At 46.2% G+C, this 19025-nt stretch overlaps 1 protein-coding gene across 24 annotated transcripts in view; it reads right to left on the reverse strand.

Annotated features, from left to right (window-relative positions):
* Positions 1–101: 101 nt before the first annotated feature.
* The window catches only part of sec31a (SEC31 homolog A, COPII coat complex component), a 26741-nt gene continuing 7817 nt past the window's right edge, over positions 102–19025 (reverse strand). The window contains exons 12-33 of one of the 24 annotated variants that reach the window (XM_090234871.1): positions 18796–18957; positions 18412–18564; positions 17967–18197; positions 17789–17863; positions 17625–17666; positions 16900–16965; positions 15838–16377; positions 15278–15362; positions 14988–15166; positions 14588–14714; positions 14049–14194; positions 13788–13961; positions 13459–13671; positions 11432–11533; positions 9500–9605; positions 8464–8757; positions 7714–7755; positions 6690–6748; positions 2145–2378; positions 1826–1945; positions 1577–1648; positions 102–1476 (exon numbers count right to left, since the gene is read on the reverse strand). In XM_090234871.1, the coding sequence (XP_090090997.1) occupies positions 1297–1476; positions 1577–1648; positions 1826–1945; positions 2145–2378; positions 6690–6748; positions 7714–7755; positions 8464–8757; positions 9500–9605; positions 11432–11533; positions 13459–13671; positions 13788–13961; positions 14049–14194; positions 14588–14714; positions 14988–15166; positions 15278–15362; positions 15838–16377; positions 16900–16965; positions 17625–17666; positions 17789–17863; positions 17967–18197; positions 18412–18564; positions 18796–18957 (3402 nt within the window). In that variant the 3' untranslated portion in view covers positions 102–1296. Of the gene's footprint in view, positions 1477–1576; positions 1649–1825; positions 1946–2144; positions 2379–6689; positions 6749–7713; positions 7756–8463; positions 8758–9499; positions 9606–11431; positions 11534–13458; positions 13672–13787; positions 13962–14048; positions 14195–14587; positions 14715–14987; positions 15167–15277; positions 15363–15837; positions 16378–16476; positions 16966–17624; positions 17667–17788; positions 17864–17966; positions 18198–18411; positions 18565–18795; positions 18958–19025 lie in introns of all 24 variants that reach the window. The other 23 variants (XM_090234865.1, XM_090234874.1, XM_090234875.1 and 20 more) reach the window with 23 other exon arrangements.

Consider the following 19025-nt stretch of genomic DNA (forward strand, 5'->3'; position numbering starts at 1 on the left):
AATATGTGAGTGAAAGTCCATCGCTACAGCTCAATACCTTACAGTAGCCTAATGTATCATGATAGAATATTGGAGAGCTGAGGAAAAATAGACTGCACATGATTTGTGAAAGCATTTATTATTTTTACAAGTTACATAGTTAAATCTAATGTACATACATATTAGGCCTAGTACATATGAGGGAGGGCAGGCAGAGATTGTTATAAAAGCTAATAGGGGCTCTATTTTGTAAATACATAACATTACAAATTCAAGATACTAAAAACTCCAAGGTCAAGGCTGAAGATGGAGCTAGACAGTCAAGAGGCATACGTTTCATTCTCCTTTCCAACACACTCGCATTGCATTCAGACACTGCATCCAGTATCAGATTAGTTAAATGTCCAGTACCAACTAATTGGCCAGTATTTGTAAACTGAAAGACAATTAGTCTATTAAAACATGACATCCAAGCTGTTTATGACAAACATTAAATTAGTAACATCTGAAAGCAACTGATATTAAAACAATGAAGCAGCAGGTTTTAAATAAATACTATTTATTGAAAATATTGCATGTTGTCAATTTTAAAAAATTTCCCATTTGCAACATAAGTGTATTTCTGATCTTACCAGGATGAAGAGACAAATAGACTGTTTAATCAAAAGCCTAAATCATACTGAAGACAAGAACTGAGGGAAAGAAAATGGACGCTGTCGCGTGAAACTCATGGCATGACGGACCATTATAAAAAGCTAGTTCCCTCGTTATTAAACCTGACAATAATACCCAATTAAAACAGTCTGATGATGATCCCAGGCATATTATCTTAGCATGGATTCCTCCTGTGTTTTAAAGTACAGTCTCTGGTTAAAAAGGGAGTAACCCCCATTGCACTCTGCTCTGTCTGAAAATCATGATTACACTAAAAATGAACAAGAAAACAAAATATGATCCTCAAAACTGGGTTGTTTGGCTTTTTAACATATTATCCCAGTGACAACGATAAGACTGGCAATATCAATACATCTTGGTCCTATGTCCCGCATGTATTTACTATACTGTAGTGATACTGGTGGCATGGCTTGTGTTTGAGTTGTAAAAGAGAAGGGGGAGGGGTCTCGAGTCCGGAATGGGATGAAGAAGTTGATCGGACAGTTGTCATAAAATCTCATGATTCTACAGGAAATATAATATCTGCACTGGGAGCCACATGGAATTCCCACTGATTAAAACACCTGGCCTCTTATGACATCTCTGACCAATCCTTCTCCATCTCACCTCAGACTCTGAGGAGTGGGGGAGGATCTCTCCTGCTCAGACCCCCAGTTTGTTGGCTTGTGTCAGCACCACCTTGAGCACAGGCATGAAGGCAGACGTCTCGCTGAAGTTGCTGCTGCTCACTATGTGTGTGTGGATGTTGAGGCTCTCCACGTAGGATCGAGACTCGATGCACTGTACCATGTTGTGCAGGCCCCCTATGATGGCTGGGGAGAGCTAGAAGGAAACAGAGAGAGAAAGTGTGAGAAAGAGAAATCGAGAGGGATGTGCGGTGTAAGCGCAACATTGACAGAATTTTTGAATTGTTCCAACTCACGGTCTGCTCTCGTAGCTTGTCGTAGAGGGCCTCAAGGCGTTTGTTGGCGTCATCCAGCTTCCTCTTGGTTTGCTGTGGGGAGAGAGAAATATGATGAGACGCGCATATCAACAGCCCTAAGCTGAGGGAGTGTTTGAAGAGGAAGTGTGAACAATTTCACACTAATGATATAACTTAAGGAAAAGTAGTTGTACGTGACGATTTATGAACTCCAGAGATAATCTGACTCGATAGACACGCCGCACTCACAGGATCGGTGGCAGCAGCCAAGCACTTGTGGATGAGGCCCTCAAAGGTGTTTTTCAGGACCAGGTGCTCATCGGGGATGGGCTTCATGGTTATCTTCTCAGCAGGGATGGACTGCAGCGGCTGGAAGGTTAACAGAACCACAGCACATGGGTTTTAGACTAACTCTTAGGAATTGTTGTAGAGCTTTCTAAGTTGCAAATTGTACCACGTTAAGAGCTTTGAGGCCATATTGCACTACCAGTAATGTAATCCACTAGCAATATGTTTCTCATAATTTCAATGAGGAATACACCAAATGTATGTAGGACTAGACCAGCACCTGTATGGTATCTCCAGTCGGAGCTCCGGGCGCTCCCTCCACACTTCCTCCACACGTCTTGAGCATGCCAGGGTTCATGGGTGGGGGGGCCATCTGCTGCTGCATGCCCTGGTAGGGGGCCTGGTTCTGGGCCTGGCCTGGAGGCATGTAGGGGGGCTGCTGGGGGTCCCCAGCACCGAGGGGAGAAAAGATGGGGGCCATGATGGGGGAAGGAGGCGTGTAGTTCTCTGGAACCTGCAACAGTGGAAAGAGTGTGTAATGTTCACTGAACTAAAATATAAACAACATGTAAAGTTTTGGTCCTGTTTCATGAGCTGAAATCAAAAGATAGCAGAAATGTTCCATACGCACAAAATGCTTCTCATATTTTGTGCACACAATTTGTTTACATCTGTGTTAGAGGAATTTCTCCTTTGCCAAGATAAGGCAGAGCCCCACCTGTTTGAGCCCCACATTTTTTTTTGTGTGGGTTTGATTACAGGCTGTAATAAAAATATATACAGTGGGGCAAAAAAGTATTTAGACAGCCACCAATTGTGCAAGTTCTCCCACTTAAGATGAGGCCTGTAACTTTCATCATAGGTACACTTCAACTATGACAGACAAAATGAGGGGGGAAATTAATGAATTTATTTGCAAATTATGGTGGAAAATAAGTATTTGGTCACCTACAAACAAGCAAGATTTCTGGCTCTCACAGACCTGTAACAACTTCTTTAAGAGGCTCCTCTGTCCTCCACTCGTTACCTGTATTAATGGCACCTGTTTGAACTTATCAGTATAAAAGACATCTGTCCACAACCTCAAACAGTCACACTCCAAACTCCACTATGGCCAAGACCAAAGAGCTGTCAAAGGACACCAGAAACAAAATTATAGACCTGCACCAGGCTGGGAAGACTGCATCTGCAATAGGTAAGCAGCTTGGTTTGAAGAAATCAACTGTGGGAGCAATTATTAGGAAATGGAAGACATACAAGACCACTGATAATCTCCCTCGATCTAGGGCTCCACGCAAGATCTCACGCTGTCGGGTCAAAATGATCACAAGAACGGTGAGCAAAAATCCCAGAACCACACGGGGGGACCTAATGAATGACCTGCAGAGAGCTGGGACCAAAGTAACAAAGCCTACCATCAGTAACACACTACGCTGCCAGGGAATCAAATCCTGCCGTGCCAGACGTGTCCCCCTGCTTAAGCCAGTACATGTCCAGGCCCGTCTGAAGTTTGCTAGAGAGCATTTGGATGATCCAGAAGAAGATTGGGAGAATGTCATATGGTCAGATGAAACCAAAATAGAACTTTTTGGTAAAACCTCAACTCGTCGTGTTTGGAGGACAAAGAATGCTGAGTTGCATCCAAAGAACACCATACCTACTGTGAAGCATGGGGGTGGAAACATCATGCTTTGGGGCTGTTTTTCTGCAAAGGGACCAGGACGACTGATCCGTGTAAAGGAAAGAATGAATGGGGACATGTATCGTGAGATTTTGAGTGAAAACGTCCTTCCATCAGCAAGGGCAAAGATGAAACGTGGCTGGGTCTTTCAGTATGACAATGATCCCAAACACACCGCCCGGGCAACGAAGGAGTGGCTTCGTAAGAAGCATTTCAAGGTCCTGGAGTGGCCTAGCCAGTCTCCAGATCTCAACCCCATAGAAAATCTTTGGAGGGAGTTGAAAGTCTGTGTTGCCCAGCAACAGCCACAAAACATCACTGCTCTAGAGGAGATCTGCATGGAGGAATGGGCCAAAATACCAGCAACAGTGTGTGAAAACCTTGTGAAGACTTACAGAAAACGTTTGACCTCGGTCATTGCCAACAAAGGGTATAGACCAAATAATTATTTTCCACCATAATTTGCAAATAAATTCATTAAAAATCCTACAATTTGATTTCAGGATATTTTTTTTCTCATTTTGTCTGTCATAGTGGAAGTGTACCTATGATGAAAATTACAGGCCTCATCTTTTTAAAGTGGGAGAACTTGCACAATTGGTGGCTGTCTAAATACTTTTTTGCCCCACTGTATATACAACTATTTACTTTTTCATGTTATTTTGGCATTAATACGTGTCACATCAGTTTGCAAACTATGTAAATAAAAATGTATATCATTGAATTAATAAAGATGCATACAAACAGTCTCTTTGTTTTCTTGAGTAAGGCAGCTCCAAAAAGCTCTAAGTGCTTTCTGTGGTGGTGTGTACTACTCCCTTCACAGAACAGCGCAAACTGGCACTAACCAGAATAGAAAGAGGTGGGAGACCCCGGTCCACAACTGAGCAAGAGGACAAGTATATTAGAGTGTCTAGTTTGAGAAACAGACGCCTCACAAGTCCTCAAATGGCAGCTTCATTAAATAGTACCCGCAAAACACCAGTCAACGTCAACAGTGAGGAGGCGACTCCGGGATCTTCAGTTTCTTGTCAATTTCTCCCATGGAATAGCCTTAATTTCTCAGAACAAGAATAGACTGACGAGTTTCAGAAGAACGTTCTTTGTTTCTGGCCATTTTGAGCCTGTAATCAAAACCACAAATGCTGATGCCCCAGATACTCAAGTCTAGAGAAGGTCAGTTTTATTGCTTCTTTAATCAGAACAGTTTTCAGCTGTGCAAATATAATTGCAAAAGGGTTTTAATTAATTAGCCTTTTAAAATGATAAACTTGGATTAGTTAACACAACGTGCCATTGGAACACAGGATTGATGGTTGCTGATAATTGGCGTCTGTACATCTATGTAGATATTCCATTACAATTATTATAATAATATACACTGCTCAAAAAAATAAAGGGAACACTTAAACACAATGTAACTCCAAGTCAATCACACTTCTGTGAAATCAAACTGTCCACTTAGGAAGCAACACTGATTGACAAATTTCACATGCTGTTGCGCAAATAGAATAGACAACAGGTAGAAATTATAGGCAATTAGCAAGACACCCCCAATAAAGGAGTGGTTCTGCAGGTGGTAACCACAGACCACTTCTCAGTTCCTATGCTTCCTGGCTGATGTTTTGGTCACTTTTGAATGCTGGCGGTGCTTTCACTCTAGTGGTAGCATGAGACGGAGTCTACAACCCACACAAGTGGCTCAGGTAGTGCAGCTCATCCAGGATGGAACATCAATGCGAGCTGTGGCAAGGTTTGCTGTGTCTGTCAGCATAGTGTCCAGAGGATGGAGGCGCTACCAGGAGACAGGCCAGTACATCAGGAGACGTGGAGGAGGCCGTAGGAGGGCAACAACCCAGCAGCAGGACCGCTACCTCCGCCTTTGTGCAAGGAGGAGGAGGAGGAGCACTGCCAGAGCCCTGTAAAATGAACTCCAGCAGGCCACAAATGTGCATGTGTCTGCTCAAACGGTCAGAAACAGACTCCATGAGGGTGGTATGAGGGCCCGACATCCACAGGTGGTGGTTGTGCTTACAGCCCAACACCATGCAGGATGTTTGGCATTTGCCCGAGAACACCAAGATTGGCAAATTCGCCACTGGCGCCCTGTGCTCTTCACAGATGAAAGCAGGTTCACACTAAGCATGTGACAGAAGTGACAGAGTCTGGAGACGCCGTGGAGAACGTTCTGCTGCCTGCAACATCCTCCAGCATGAACGGTTTGGCGGTGGGTCAGTCATGGTGTGAGGTGGCATTTCTTTGGGGGGCCGCACAACCCTCCATGAGCTCGCCAGAGGTAGCCTGACTGCCATTAGGTACCGAGATGAGATCCTCAGACCCCTTGTGAGACCATATGCTGGTGGGGTTGGCCCTGGGTTCCTCCTAATGCAAGACAATGCTAGACCTCATGTGGCTGGAGTGTGTCAGCAGTTCCTGCAAGAGTAAGGCATTGATGCTATGGACTGGCCTGCCCGTTCCCCAGACCTGAATCCAATTGAGTACATCTGGGACATCATGTCTCGCTCCATCCACCACAGACTGTCCAGGAGTTGGCGGATGCTTTAGTCCAGGTCTGGGAGGATATCCCTCAGGAGACCATCCGCCACCTCATCAGGAGCATGCCCAGGCGTTGTGGGGAGGTCATACAGGCACGTGGAGGCCACACACACTACTGAGCCTCCTTTTGACTTGTTTTAAGGACATTACATCAAAGTTGGATCAGCCTGTAGTGTGGTTTTCCACTTTAATTTTGAGTGACTCCAAATCCAGACCTCCATGGGTTGATAAATTTGATTTCCATTGATCATTGTTGTGTGATTTTGTTGTCAGCACATTCAACTATGTAAAGAAAAAAGTATTTAATAAAAATATTTCATTCATTCAGATCTAGGATGTGTTATTTTAGTGTTCCGTTTATTTTTTTGAGCAGTGTATATATATTTTTTAAAATCAGACATTTCCAGCTACAATAGTCATTTACAACATTAACAATGTCTACACTATTTCTGATCAATTTGATGTTATTTAAATGGACAATTGTTTTTTTTAATCAACGGCTCCTGTGTCCTGGAGAGCTATAGAGCAAGGTTCAGTGACCACAGCATGACAATGTATAAGTGTAATTGATTGTGTGATAGGTCTCACCTTCTTCTTCTTTGGCACTCTGCTCAGGGTAGGCGGGTCGTTCCAGCCATTCTGTGGGCCTGTTGACAAGCAGAGAGAAACCCATCACACACACCTGTCTCTTCACTACAGTCTGGGTGCCACGGTCCCTGCACTCACACGTGCTACATTGTTAGCTAGCCTTGCTAACGCTAGTTGGGCAAGAAACAACCACAGTTCGACTGGCACCTAGGCTACTCACAGCACAACACTACATATTTCATACTGCATCCGCAAGACAATGAGCAAAGAATGTTTTCTTTTTGTCATTTAGCAGACCATCTTATCCAGAGGTACTTACAGGGGCAATTCGGGCACATCAATATATTTTTCACCTAGTCGGCCTGGTGATTCGAACCAGCAACCTTTCGGTTCCTGGCCCAACGCTCTTAACCGCTAGGCTACCTGCCACGGTTGGATAATTTTCTTGCCATTTGAGCAAATGACCAAAAACAGCTCTTTCAGGCTGAATGTATTGGTATTTGAGTGCAGCGTAGCCTGGGCTGACCCCTAAATATAATCACCATGATCCCCCCCCTGCCTGCAATTTTCATCAGGATATTGCCTGCCCTAGATAGCCAAGCAAAGCTCAGAATCAGACCAATCTGACTAACTTACCAACCCAATCATTCCCGCTTTACGCTCCTGCCCAGAGCACCACACATCTGGGTCAACCAACTGACACTCATATCCATGTTTACCTTTCTATCAACAGCAACGATGACGATTATGTCCTTGGTACTTCAGGTCTATGAAAAAGTTGATTATGTGATAGCGCCCGTTAGAAATGAGCTGGTTTTAAAAAAAAAAAAATCCTGCTGATTCCTTGATTGAACATTCACCAGAAAACAGAATTGGCAGCGCAACAGAAGCGGCAACGCATCATATTGTTGATCATCGGGGATAATGGCGAGCGCTTTTGATTAAATTGATTGGTATGATCTGGTCAGGCCGGTCATTTACAGGCAGTAATTGCATAAGGTAGCAGAGCGGTCTTTCAATTCACCTTCACCTTCCATGAAACAGGTAGTGTCTGGATTATATCCCTCTGTGGACGAAAAAAACAACAACTCTAGAACAGTTCACCGAGCCATCAGAGCCGATGTGAGAGATGCTAATGGAGTTGATAGCTAGGGAACTAATAGCATACTCAAAATGTGTCGTTAGCGAGTGTTACTGTACCTGTAAATGTTTACAACTAATCAAGTCCCATTTCATTTAACAATGCGCTAATGCTAACATTAACACCCCTCGCACAATTCGGACGTGACCCTGTTAATAAGGAACCGCCATATTTCAGAGGAGTAACAGTGTCTCAGTTGAGAATTGTTACCTCCGCTTTCCCCACCCAGGGAGAGAGAGAGAGGTGCGAGAAAGAGGCATGGAACAGCAGCAGCCGTTGACAAATCTGAAGGCCGTCTGTGCTCGGCTGCACTGTGCTCACTAAGCAGATAGCTAGCACACACACTCTCCTGGCTCCGCTATGCCCTTACAGTTGGACACCGTCTAAACAGCTGCTTTCGGGTACTTACTCCATTCAGACCAGTTTAATATCCGCCTTTAGCTTCCTATGCGGGTCTCTGACCCGACACTTGACATTCCCTGTCCACATTTGGCCCGGCCATTCAAACAGAACTATGGCTATGTTCCAACACCCACACTAGCATACCACTTTAGAATACAGGTCCAATACACTGCTTCTTTCTGAGGGGTATTGTAGTGTGGATCCTTCGAAGGCCCGGATCAGGCTGTGTACCTGAGGATCCGGTTGGTGGGAGCGGCGGCATGTATGAGGCAGGCGAACCCGGTCCGCCATGTTGGAAAGACGCTCCAGATGACAGCGGAGGAGGAGAGAAAGGAGGAGCGGAGGACACAGGCTGGCCCATGGAAGGAGGTGGGTAGAGGGGTTGTTGGGTGTATTGGGGCATGAAGCCTGGGGCTGGGGGTGAGGAGGAAGAGAAGGAGGGAGGAGGAGGAGCAGAGTACTGGAGAGGTGAATAGATAGCTGGGCCACCAGTGCCAAGGTTGTACTGGCTGGCCGGAGGGTAGGCTGGGGGTTCACAGGAAAGAGAACAGCATGCATTAGTCACGTAGTCGCATTAAAGACTAACTGGAACAGTGCTCTCTGGGGTCCTTTAGGAGTAGTAACATGCATTCTAATTCTTAGCAGTTCAGGAAATGTGAAACGGAAGCATTTCCTCTTAATAATTACAATCTGGTAACATTACAGAAAAATGCTTCAACTGTGTTAGAACTTCATTCAAAAGTATGTAGACGTTTATAGATAGACTATCAGGCATGAAAGATCTGTTATTCAGAACAGGACATCATGCAGAGAGCGAGAGAGTTAACAGCCAAACATTCTCATTCTCAATTAGAAAACATGGCCATAGAAGGCTCAAGGCCGAGCTAATTAGCAAAGAACTTTCGAAAGAGAGAACACTGGGCAAACATTCTCCGCCAGAAAATGCTTGGTTTAAATTTAGAAAAACGGGGCATCGAAGTCAGACTATCTGTATGTAGAATACCCAAGGCTAGCACCTGTACCTGATTCAGAGGGGTTGGGTTAAATGCGGAAGACACATTTCAGTGGTACAACTGACTAGGTATCCCCCTTTCCCATCTGTATGTGCGAAGCCACGATTAGCTCTTGACGCTACGCAGTGTATCCTCCAAACCGGTTGGTGGCGGCAGACACACACACTTCTAGGTGTTCAGGCTGCCATTTCCCTCCTACACGAAGAAGAGAGTACCTATAACCTGAAAGTGGTAGTGATGTTTGAGACACTTACGCTGGTACTGATGTGAGTACATGGGGGGGTATGCAGCAGACGAGGAGGCTGGGGGAGCAGCTGACCCAGAGGGAGGCATCCCATACATGGGAGGTGTCGGCTGAACCTGCAATAATCGACAGGACAGACACAAAAGACGACATCACAGACTCAATGGCTGCCTTCCAAATGGCAGCCTAATCCCTATATATTGCACTACTCTTTAACAGAGCCTTATTCCATGGCCTATAAAGTGCATTATATAAGGAATAAGCTTCCATTTGGGAAGCAGCCAGGATCATAACCACGACTAGGGCTGGGTTTCATTCCAGAGAGAATCTCCCTCTCGTCAGGTCTTGTTCACTCCCCTTCACAGATCTTAAAGTAACTGCCCAGTAATAATCTCACTTTTAAACAGAATATGAACTTTAACTCATATCCAAATACTGTTTTTGTATTTATACTCGTGTGGCCAAAGCATAAATTGGAGGGAAAAAAAGGCAAAAACACTTAAAAACCCCACCTCAGAACGTTCCAAAAATGCTTAACATTTCCTCATAGAACATGTCATCTCCCCAAGGGGGATGAAATGGCCAATCATTGGTCTAGAGCAGAATTATCTACTAGCACAAATATTTTTTTGTGACCGATATATGCCCACACCTTCCAAACACAGAAAAGCTGCATTTGAACATAATTACAATTAGTCGGGGAAAAAATATTTCACTCATATTGTAAGTAATATTTCATAGAAAAATCGGGAAACACTGGGCAGTTATATTCAAGACAACTAGATAGATGCACAAAATAGTGTAACAAGAGCTGTGAGTGAATCAGAAACAAGAGAGAAACGGGACACGGACTGGAGAAAGAGACATGTTTTAGAGCAGTGCCTCTTAAATCGGGTCCTGGGGACACAAACGGATGCAATACACACCTAATTTAAAAATCATTAAAGCTTGACGATGGGCTGATCATTTGAATTAGCTGTGTAGTACTAGGGCAAAAACACAAAGCCCTTTGGGTCTCCAGGACCAGAGTTAAGAAACACGGTTGGATCAGGTGCTCCACACGGACGTGCATGACAAACCACACATGGATCCAGGGTGGGTTGGGGTATGAACAGGGTGACATGCATTACTCCAGCATCCGCAGTAAGTGACCAGCTGGTGTGGGGACCATGGGAACGGGGTGGAGATTTGTCTTCCAACAGACGGGAGTCATGACGCGCCGCGTGTTGCAAGGGCGGCGCAGAAAGCCGTCGCGCTGTCTGACGTACGACAACGGGGATTGGAGCTGTGTGTGGGGGGAAAGGGTCAGGTAGATAGACAGACTAGGGTCATGCAGTTATGGGGGGCGGGGGGGGGGGCGGGGGTCAGTGGCCCTGAGGTGAGAGGTCAGGGGTACATGGCTGTGACCCTGTGCTTGGTATACGTGCCAGGTCTACGTCGTACCACAATAGCAAGAGCAGCGCTTGCAACAGAAGAACAGAAGAGTAGCAACGTATTGACCCATAGTAGAACCACAGCATGTCCCAAAAAAAACCTTAGTAACGAGACCATTGGAAAATCAATTCATTGGTTTAAATCCCATTTGAATCAATGTAATTAAATCAATTCATTGTCAACCAAAATGGGACGACAGTCAGAGGAAAGATCAAAGCGATACAGAAAAAAGACATATAAAAACATTCAGGGAAAAGAGTTAGGAAAGAGAGCTACTGGTACTAACTACAGCAGGTAGTGACCAACAAAGAAAGCAGGGGAAATAGTTCACATCTGTTAGGTAGTGGTCTGTGTGTTTATTTAGCTGCTACAATTAGATTTCAGAGTTAGTCAAACTGAGGAATATTGAACATAAGCCCAAAAAGCTGAAGCACAGTTGCTGGTGTGGTACACGTGTGTGTGTGTGGTCACAGCCATCGTCAGGGCTAGTGTGTGTGTGTGTGTGTACCTGGGGCTCTGTGGTGGCAGGGCCTAGATGAGGAGGAGGGACACTGGGGAGAGCTGTGGGAGTTTGGTTACTCCAGGAGGTAACTGTAGAGGCAGACCTCACCTGGAGAACACACATACACACAGTCCGCATGGTACACACACACACCAATGATGAACACACAATGGAGGAGCCCCGACAAAAACAACCCCAGCTCAACACTAGAGGTCGACCGATTAATCGGAATGGCCGATTAATTTTCAGAATCGCTAATCGGCATTTTTGGACACTGATTGTGGCTGATTAAAAAAAATTTAAAAAAGTTTATTTACCTTTATTTAACTAGGCAAGTCAGTTAAGAACACATTCTTATTTTCAATAAAGGCCTAGGAAAGGTGGGTTAACAGCCTTGTTCAGGGGCAGAACGACAGATTTGCTCAGGGATTCGATCTTACAACCTTCTGGTTACCACCTGCCTTACATTGCACTCCACGAGGAGTGCGTGGCAGGCTGACCACCTGTTACACGAGTGCAGCAAGGAGCCAAGGTAAGTTGCTAGCTAGCATTAAACTTCTTACAAAAAACAAATCTTCACATAATCACTAGTTAACTACACATGGTTGATGATATTACCAGTTTATCTAGCTTGTCCTGCATTGCATATAATCGATGCGGTGCCTGTTAATTTATCATTGAATCATAGCCTACTTCGCCAAACGGGTGATAATTTAACAAGCGTGTTCGCAAAAAAAAGCACTGTCGTTGCACCAACGTACCAAACCACAAACATCAATACCTTTATTAAAATCAATACAAGTATATATTTTTAAACCTGCATATTTAGTTAATATTGCCTGCTAACATTACTTTCTTATAACTAGGGAAATTGTGTCACTTCGCTTGCGTTCAGTGCAAGCAGTCAGGGTAAATGCAGCAGTTTGGGCCGCCTGGCTCGTTGCGAACTGTGTGAAGACTATTTCTTCCTGACAAAGACCGTAATTAATTTGCCAGAATTGTACATAATTATGACATAACACTGTACAATGTAACAGCAATATTTAGACTTATGGATGCCACCCGTTAGATAAAATACGGAACGATTCCGTATTTCACTGAAAGAATAAACGTTTTGTTTTCGAAATTATAGTTTCCAGATTTGACTATAACGACCCAAGCCTCGTATTTCTGTGTGTTGTTATGTTATAATTAAGTCTATGATTTGAGATTTGATAGAGCAGTCTGACTGAGCGATGGTAGGCAGCAGCAGGCTCGTAAGCATTCATTCAAACAGCACCTTCCTGCGTTTGCCAGCAGCTCTTCGCTGTGCTTCAAGCATTGAGCTGTTTATGACTTCAAGCCTATCAACTCCCGAGATTAGGCAGGTGTAACCAATGAGAAATGGCTAGCTAGTTAGCGGGGTGCGCGCTAATAGCGGTTCAATCGGTGATGTCCCTCGCTCTGAGACCTTGAAGTAGTTGTTCCCCTTGCTCTGCAAGGGCCGCGGCTTTTGTGGAGCGATGGGTAACGATGCTTCGAGGGGTGGCTATTGTCGAAGCTATAATGTTACACTGGCAATACTAAAGTGCCTATAAGAACATCCAATAGTCAAAGGTTCATGTTAAAAGGAACCACCAGCTTTCATTTGTTCTCATGTTCTGAGCACTTTTACTTTCTTCTCCAACACTTTGTTTGTGCATTATTTAAGCCAAATTGAACATGTTTCATTATTTGAGGTTAAATTGATTTATGGATTTATTATATTAAGTTAAAATAAGTGTTCATTTAGTATTATTGTAATTGTCATTATTACAAATAAATATAAAATAAAAAAAATTGGCCGATTAATCGGTATCGGCTTTTTTTGGCCCTTCAATAATCGGTATCGGTGTTAAAATCATAATCTGTCGACCTCTACTCAACACCAGAGTCAGCGGCCGTCGGCCACACAACATGTGGGAACAAGACCAAAAGGGCACCCAGACAGCATCAGAATCAAGAGAGGATCATCAACCACTAATGAGGAGGCTGTGTGAGTGACTGTCACTTACCGGCTGGTAATACTGTTGCGGTGCGGTGGCAGCGGCAGGCACAGGGGCCGGAGCGGGCTGCTGGGACACCATAGAAGGCTGGGCAGGGGTGAAGAGCTGCCTGGGCTGGGCAGCTGTGGGCTGAGGGGATGGGAGTTGGGCTACTGGGGCTGCAGCTGGAGCCTGTTGACCCAGAGCTCTGCTGAGACGGTCACGCAGCTGCTGCACCGCAACCTGGAGGTGGAGAAAATACCGCCGAATTAGAAGCAGTAGAATGGACATTACGTTCCGGCTCTGAACGAGTAACCGGAGGCAGATTGTGAGGCAAATGTATTGTGTATATCATTCACCTGCTCTGTGTTCTGGGGCAGGTATGCAATGGCGTTGGTGAGGCTGCCCTGGGAGGCCAGCAGGCTGGCATACTGACTCATCTTCTCCCCCAGTAGAAGCCCCACAGCACAGGGATCAGACTCCTGGTTCTGCTCTACCGCCTTGCGGAGCACCACCACCTTCTCGACCAGATCCTGCCGCAATACAAACATTACATAGAGTTAGACCCACACACACACAAACCAGACGTACACACTCCACACACACACACACCCGCGTACCTGCAGAGAGAGAGGGCAGTGTCTGTCCTGTGCTCTGGTCCAGCAGGTCACCAGTTTCTCCACGTTGCCAGCGCAGATGTAACACAGACAAGCCTGAGCCTGCAGCGTGCAGTCCTCCACAGCCTCCAGTCTGCAGCCCAGCAGGTCTACAGAGACAGCAGCACAGTTGGGTTCAAAATTCACAACTGGTTCACACGGCAGCAATGGAAAGAAACTTTGAAAGGGAAGGCCAGTGAGGGAGAGCGTGAAAGGCCCCTGCATTGATCATGCAGCATTTATAGTGATATGGCCTCTGCAGAAGTCAGGGCATTCATACTTCTTGCGCGTCGCTGAGGAGCAAAATTGTGAAGGAAGTGAGCTTGTGTTTATACAGGACCTGCCGCCCCCAACCAATCATGTACAGCGCAAAGCTATACGGAGCCCTCCGCATTGTTACAAATGTACAAAATCTGGGAGGCGCACGGCGATGCAGGAGCAAGCATAAATTGGCTTTAAGGGAGAGTGTGTGAAAGAGGGAGAGAGAAAGTGTCCGTTCCTACCACACAGAGAGGAGAACTCCTCGGGCTGAGCATAGGTCATGACTGCAGCCAGAGCTTCCTTCCAGTTCTGCAGCTCACAGGTCTGCAGCACGTCACGCCAGTCCCTCATCACCACCGCACTGATCAGCTGTTAATCAAAAAATAAATCTAAATCGTCAATAGCGTAGACCTCCCTCTGATCAGCTGCGAGACCCAATAACGGCCATAATCAATATTGTTCACGTCCCTCTGCCAGTTCCTCAACCCCACCAATCAGCTGCAGGAGACAAAGTAAATCAGTAGCAGAACAGTAGCAAATACCACAGATCAACTACCTGATCACATGACCGTGACACTGACTGACATCATGGTCACGGTGCTCATCACCTTGGTGATCTTGCAGTGACCAGTGCTGGGTTACCTTGGTGATCTTGCTGTGAGTCTTGGTGAAGTACTTCCTCTGTGTTTTCTCCAGAAGCTCCGCCCCTCCGGCGATGGCCAGGATGATGCTGTCAGCCATGCGGTTGTCATGGAGACAGAGTTCCACTGCGCCCTGGAAGTCACCCGTCAGCAGGGCCTGGGTGATCAGGCCATCCACACCTGACGGGACAAAACCAACAACGGTTTGCTTTTTAAAACTTCGACAAAAAAACAGCAGCACGCAGTCAACCTAAAAATAAGAGATTCAGATTGATATTAACGGATCGTTACCTTGACTGACGCGGAGTTTAATGCCCTCTGGGACTGGAGCCTCCCCTGGCAGGCTGGCCTCTGCCTCTGCTGGTGGAGCCACCTCCTGACAGACCAGAGGGGGAGTTGATCAAATGTTATTTGACCGAGAGCAGTACCGTCCCTGGAGTGTCAGTACAACTCCAACTACTGCGTAAATCTGTTGATGTCAACGGGAGATTTCCTCGGAAGCATAACAAGTGTTATTCCATACCGCCATACCATCTACTCAGAGCTTTACATATAACCATAAAACAGCAAAGGGAAACTAAATGAACAGGTGTGAGTCTACCCCAGAGAGAAAGTTAAAGTTGAAGGAAAATAGGGGGGGGGGTAAAAGAAATTGGGCGAGTTACTTATAGTTAGAGATGAGACACTATGTGAAAGCAATGTCACAACATAACCGGAGCAACATAATGACATAGCAGCACCAATGTAATAGGTTTACAGTTTTAGCAATGAACAACGATAACGACAAAGCAATAATAGTACGATGCGCCACTCTCTCTCTGGGATGGACTGACGGGATGAGAAGAAGGTACCTCCTCCAGAGGAATCTCTTCATTTACTGGCATCTCTTCCTGGGCGATGGGCTCAGCTCCAAGGGCTTCTGTCAGGTCTACTTCTGCTGCCAATGGTTCCAGACGTCCTGTCACTTCCACTTCTGCTGCTGGCTGGAGGTTTGCAGCAGCGATGAGGTCAAATGGATCTTCCGCTTCTGGTTCCAGAGCAGGTGTGAGTTCCACTTCTGCTGCTGGCTGGAGGTTTGTAGCAGCGATGAGGTCAAATGGATCTTCCGCTTCTGGAGCAGGTGAGAGTTCCACTTCCGCTGCTGGCTGGAGGTTTGCAGCAGCGATGAGGTCAAATGGATCTTCCGCTTCTGGAGCAGGTGAGAGTTCCACTTCCGCTGCTGGCTGGAGGTTTGCAGCAGCGATGAGGTCAAATGGATCTTCAGGCGGGAGTCCAGGGTCTGCTAGAGGCTGCAAGGTGGAGACAGGAGGAGCCAGGTCCAGCTGGACTGCCGACTGCAGACTGGCCATTGTTGATGTCGGGTCGAAGACGGGTACAGCCTGTAAGTCCACCTGGTTGAACGCAGAAACAGGCTGTAAGTCGACTTGGTTGAACTGAAATACAGGCTGCAAGGGCACCGGGTCAAATTCTAAGACATGCTGCAAAGCTACCTGGTTAAATTCAGATACAGGCAGTGAGTTCACTTGGTTGAACTCTGTTGGAGGCTGGAGGGAAAAGGGGGTAGTGGGATCAAACATGGGTGCTTGCTGCAGGTCAGCTGGGGGGGCCAGCGCTCGGGGGGCCAGAGTAGGGTCAGACTCTGACAGGAGAGCAACGGGAGCAACAGGGGCAAGAAGCTGGGGTTCTGCGCTGAGGTCAAGAGTAAGAACAGGCTCCGATTGGAGGACAGGCATAGGATCAGAAGCTGAAAGGTCACCGCTGTGCGGGGGAGCAAGCTCTGGCTGGGGTCCAGGTTCGGGCTGGAGGGCGGGCTCAAGCGGCGGTTCGGGGGTGGGCTCAACAGTAGCAGCCTCAGGCACGGGAGGAAGGACCTCAGGCTCCGTGTTGAGCTGGGGAGAAGGAAAAGGCACTACCTCTGGTTCTGGTCCAGGATCAGCCTCAGGTTCAGGCACAGAGGTGGGGGCAGGAGCAGTGGAGGGCTGCATACATTCATACAGCAGGAAAGGAGTAGGAGAGGAGAGCCAGATTCACACAGAGTTCAGCAGAGCCATTCAATTGAGAGTTGTAGATAAATTATTAACAGAATCACTGACATGTTGGAAACCCAACAATATTCATAAAACGTCATTGATTGTGTCCATTGAGATATTAGTACCGTTGAGCCCGGGTTAAGCAATGTTACAAAATATCCTTTAATTTTAGCAGTACAATAGCATTAAGAATCAGATGAGAAAATAGCATTGTCTTGCAGATTAAAAAAATATATACATATAAAAAGGTAGAATTGAAATATGTGAGGTGAAGTTATCCAAATCATATTCAATGATGATCTATGACAAAAGTCAGGAAAAGCAATTCAACGATGTTCAGCGCATGAATAAGAAACGCATCCTTTTCTTACTTCACAGAAACTGTATTGTGAAACCTAGAGTTAGTGAAGTTGGACACTTTCCCAATGCCCCTACCACTTCCCTGTTTGAGCAATGAGACCAAAGCTACAGAGAGTGAATGAGCAGATATGTTTGCTCTGCATTACCATCAACTTTACCGCATACTGAACCGTATTCCATGTTGTTCATCGAATTGTCACAACTAAGGAATTATACATGTTTCTTCCACACACACACAAAGTCCTTACCTCCTCAGGCTGAATAGGTTCTCCCTCTAATGCTGCTGCAATCTGTGAACAAAGGAACAACCCCAGCGGAATTAAACCAGGCTGACAGACCGCATTAGGACCAGACAGACAACAGACTGACATGGCCTGAGGACATTCAGTGACAGTTCATTTCAAAACCTCACCTTTGCTGCTAGCTCCTCCTTCTTATATCCCAAAAGCTCCAGGTATTTTCCACGAGGATCATTCTCAAAGTTCACCTGAAAACACCATTTCACTTTGGTAGTAAAAGACACGCAAAAAAAAAAAGACACGCAATACTGTAAAACTTTTTGTTTTAACACCACAAGTCCCCATCCTTACCTTCAGGAAGGACCAGACGGTCTTCTCAAACTCGTTCTGGGCCGAGTCCATCTTCTCCTGGCAGAAGTCAACGAAGCTGCCAGCAGCCAGTGTGGCCTGCAGCTGGGCAGAGCGCTCCAGGAAGGTCGTCTCCGTAATCACCTGACTAATGTGAACCACATGGGCCGTGGGCTGCTGAGGCTGTTGGGGGTTGGGCTTGATGTTCTCCAACGACACCAGCTTACCACCAAACTGGATTTTGGCGGAGGGGGGGGGGGGCAGGAAGTGAACTTATTAGCACCATTTCAACATATCGATAGAATGTCTTTAGTGAGAGAGACAGGAACCAGCAGCAAAGAGTTGCCAGGAGGTGAGATGTAGTGTGTCACTGGGCGGTATCATCATACATCCATGCATACGGCTTGACAAAGATAGAGAAATTAAGGCAGAGAAGGTAGTGACTCACAGCGAAGGAGGCCCCCACGGGCCTGCGGATCCACTTGGGGGGCTTTTTGAGGGGGGTGATGGTGGTGGAGGCGGGCGGGGCCTGGGAAAGCTGCAGGGGGGGAAGGGTCTGACCCATCCCAAATGGATCCATATTGCCAAATGACGTGCTGATCTAGAACATAGACATGCCACAGAAAGTAAAATATATTTTTTTTTTCTCCTCTTTTTTTAAATAGATTATGTATTCATTCACACCAAGTGTCTCCAATGATGGGCTAAAATTGAAGCGAGTTTCCACTCCAAATCTCAGAATTCGTTGGAACCGCGCATGTAACCCGAAATGACCAACATGGAGGCCAGTTTCCAACCTCAACAGTGTTCATATGTGAAACTGTTTACCCACCGTGTCTGCCTGTGTCTGGCTGAAAGCCTGGCTGCTGCCCCCCATGATGGAGTAGATGCTGATGTGTCCGTCGAAGGCTGCGGCCGACAGCACCGCCGGGTTCCTGGGACACCACTGGATGTCAAAGCACCACTGGGTACTGGTAGGCAGCTCATACAGCACCTGGAGATGAAACAGCAGACAGGAATGCCTTTCTGGTTACATGTCTCCGTAATGATAATTATTAGCAG

This window comes from Oncorhynchus mykiss, chromosome 5 (genome assembly GCF_057628025.1).
Source record: "Oncorhynchus mykiss isolate SJ-2025 chromosome 5, ASM5762802v1, whole genome shotgun sequence".
Lineage (NCBI taxonomy): Eukaryota > Metazoa > Chordata > Actinopteri > Salmoniformes > Salmonidae > Oncorhynchus > Oncorhynchus mykiss.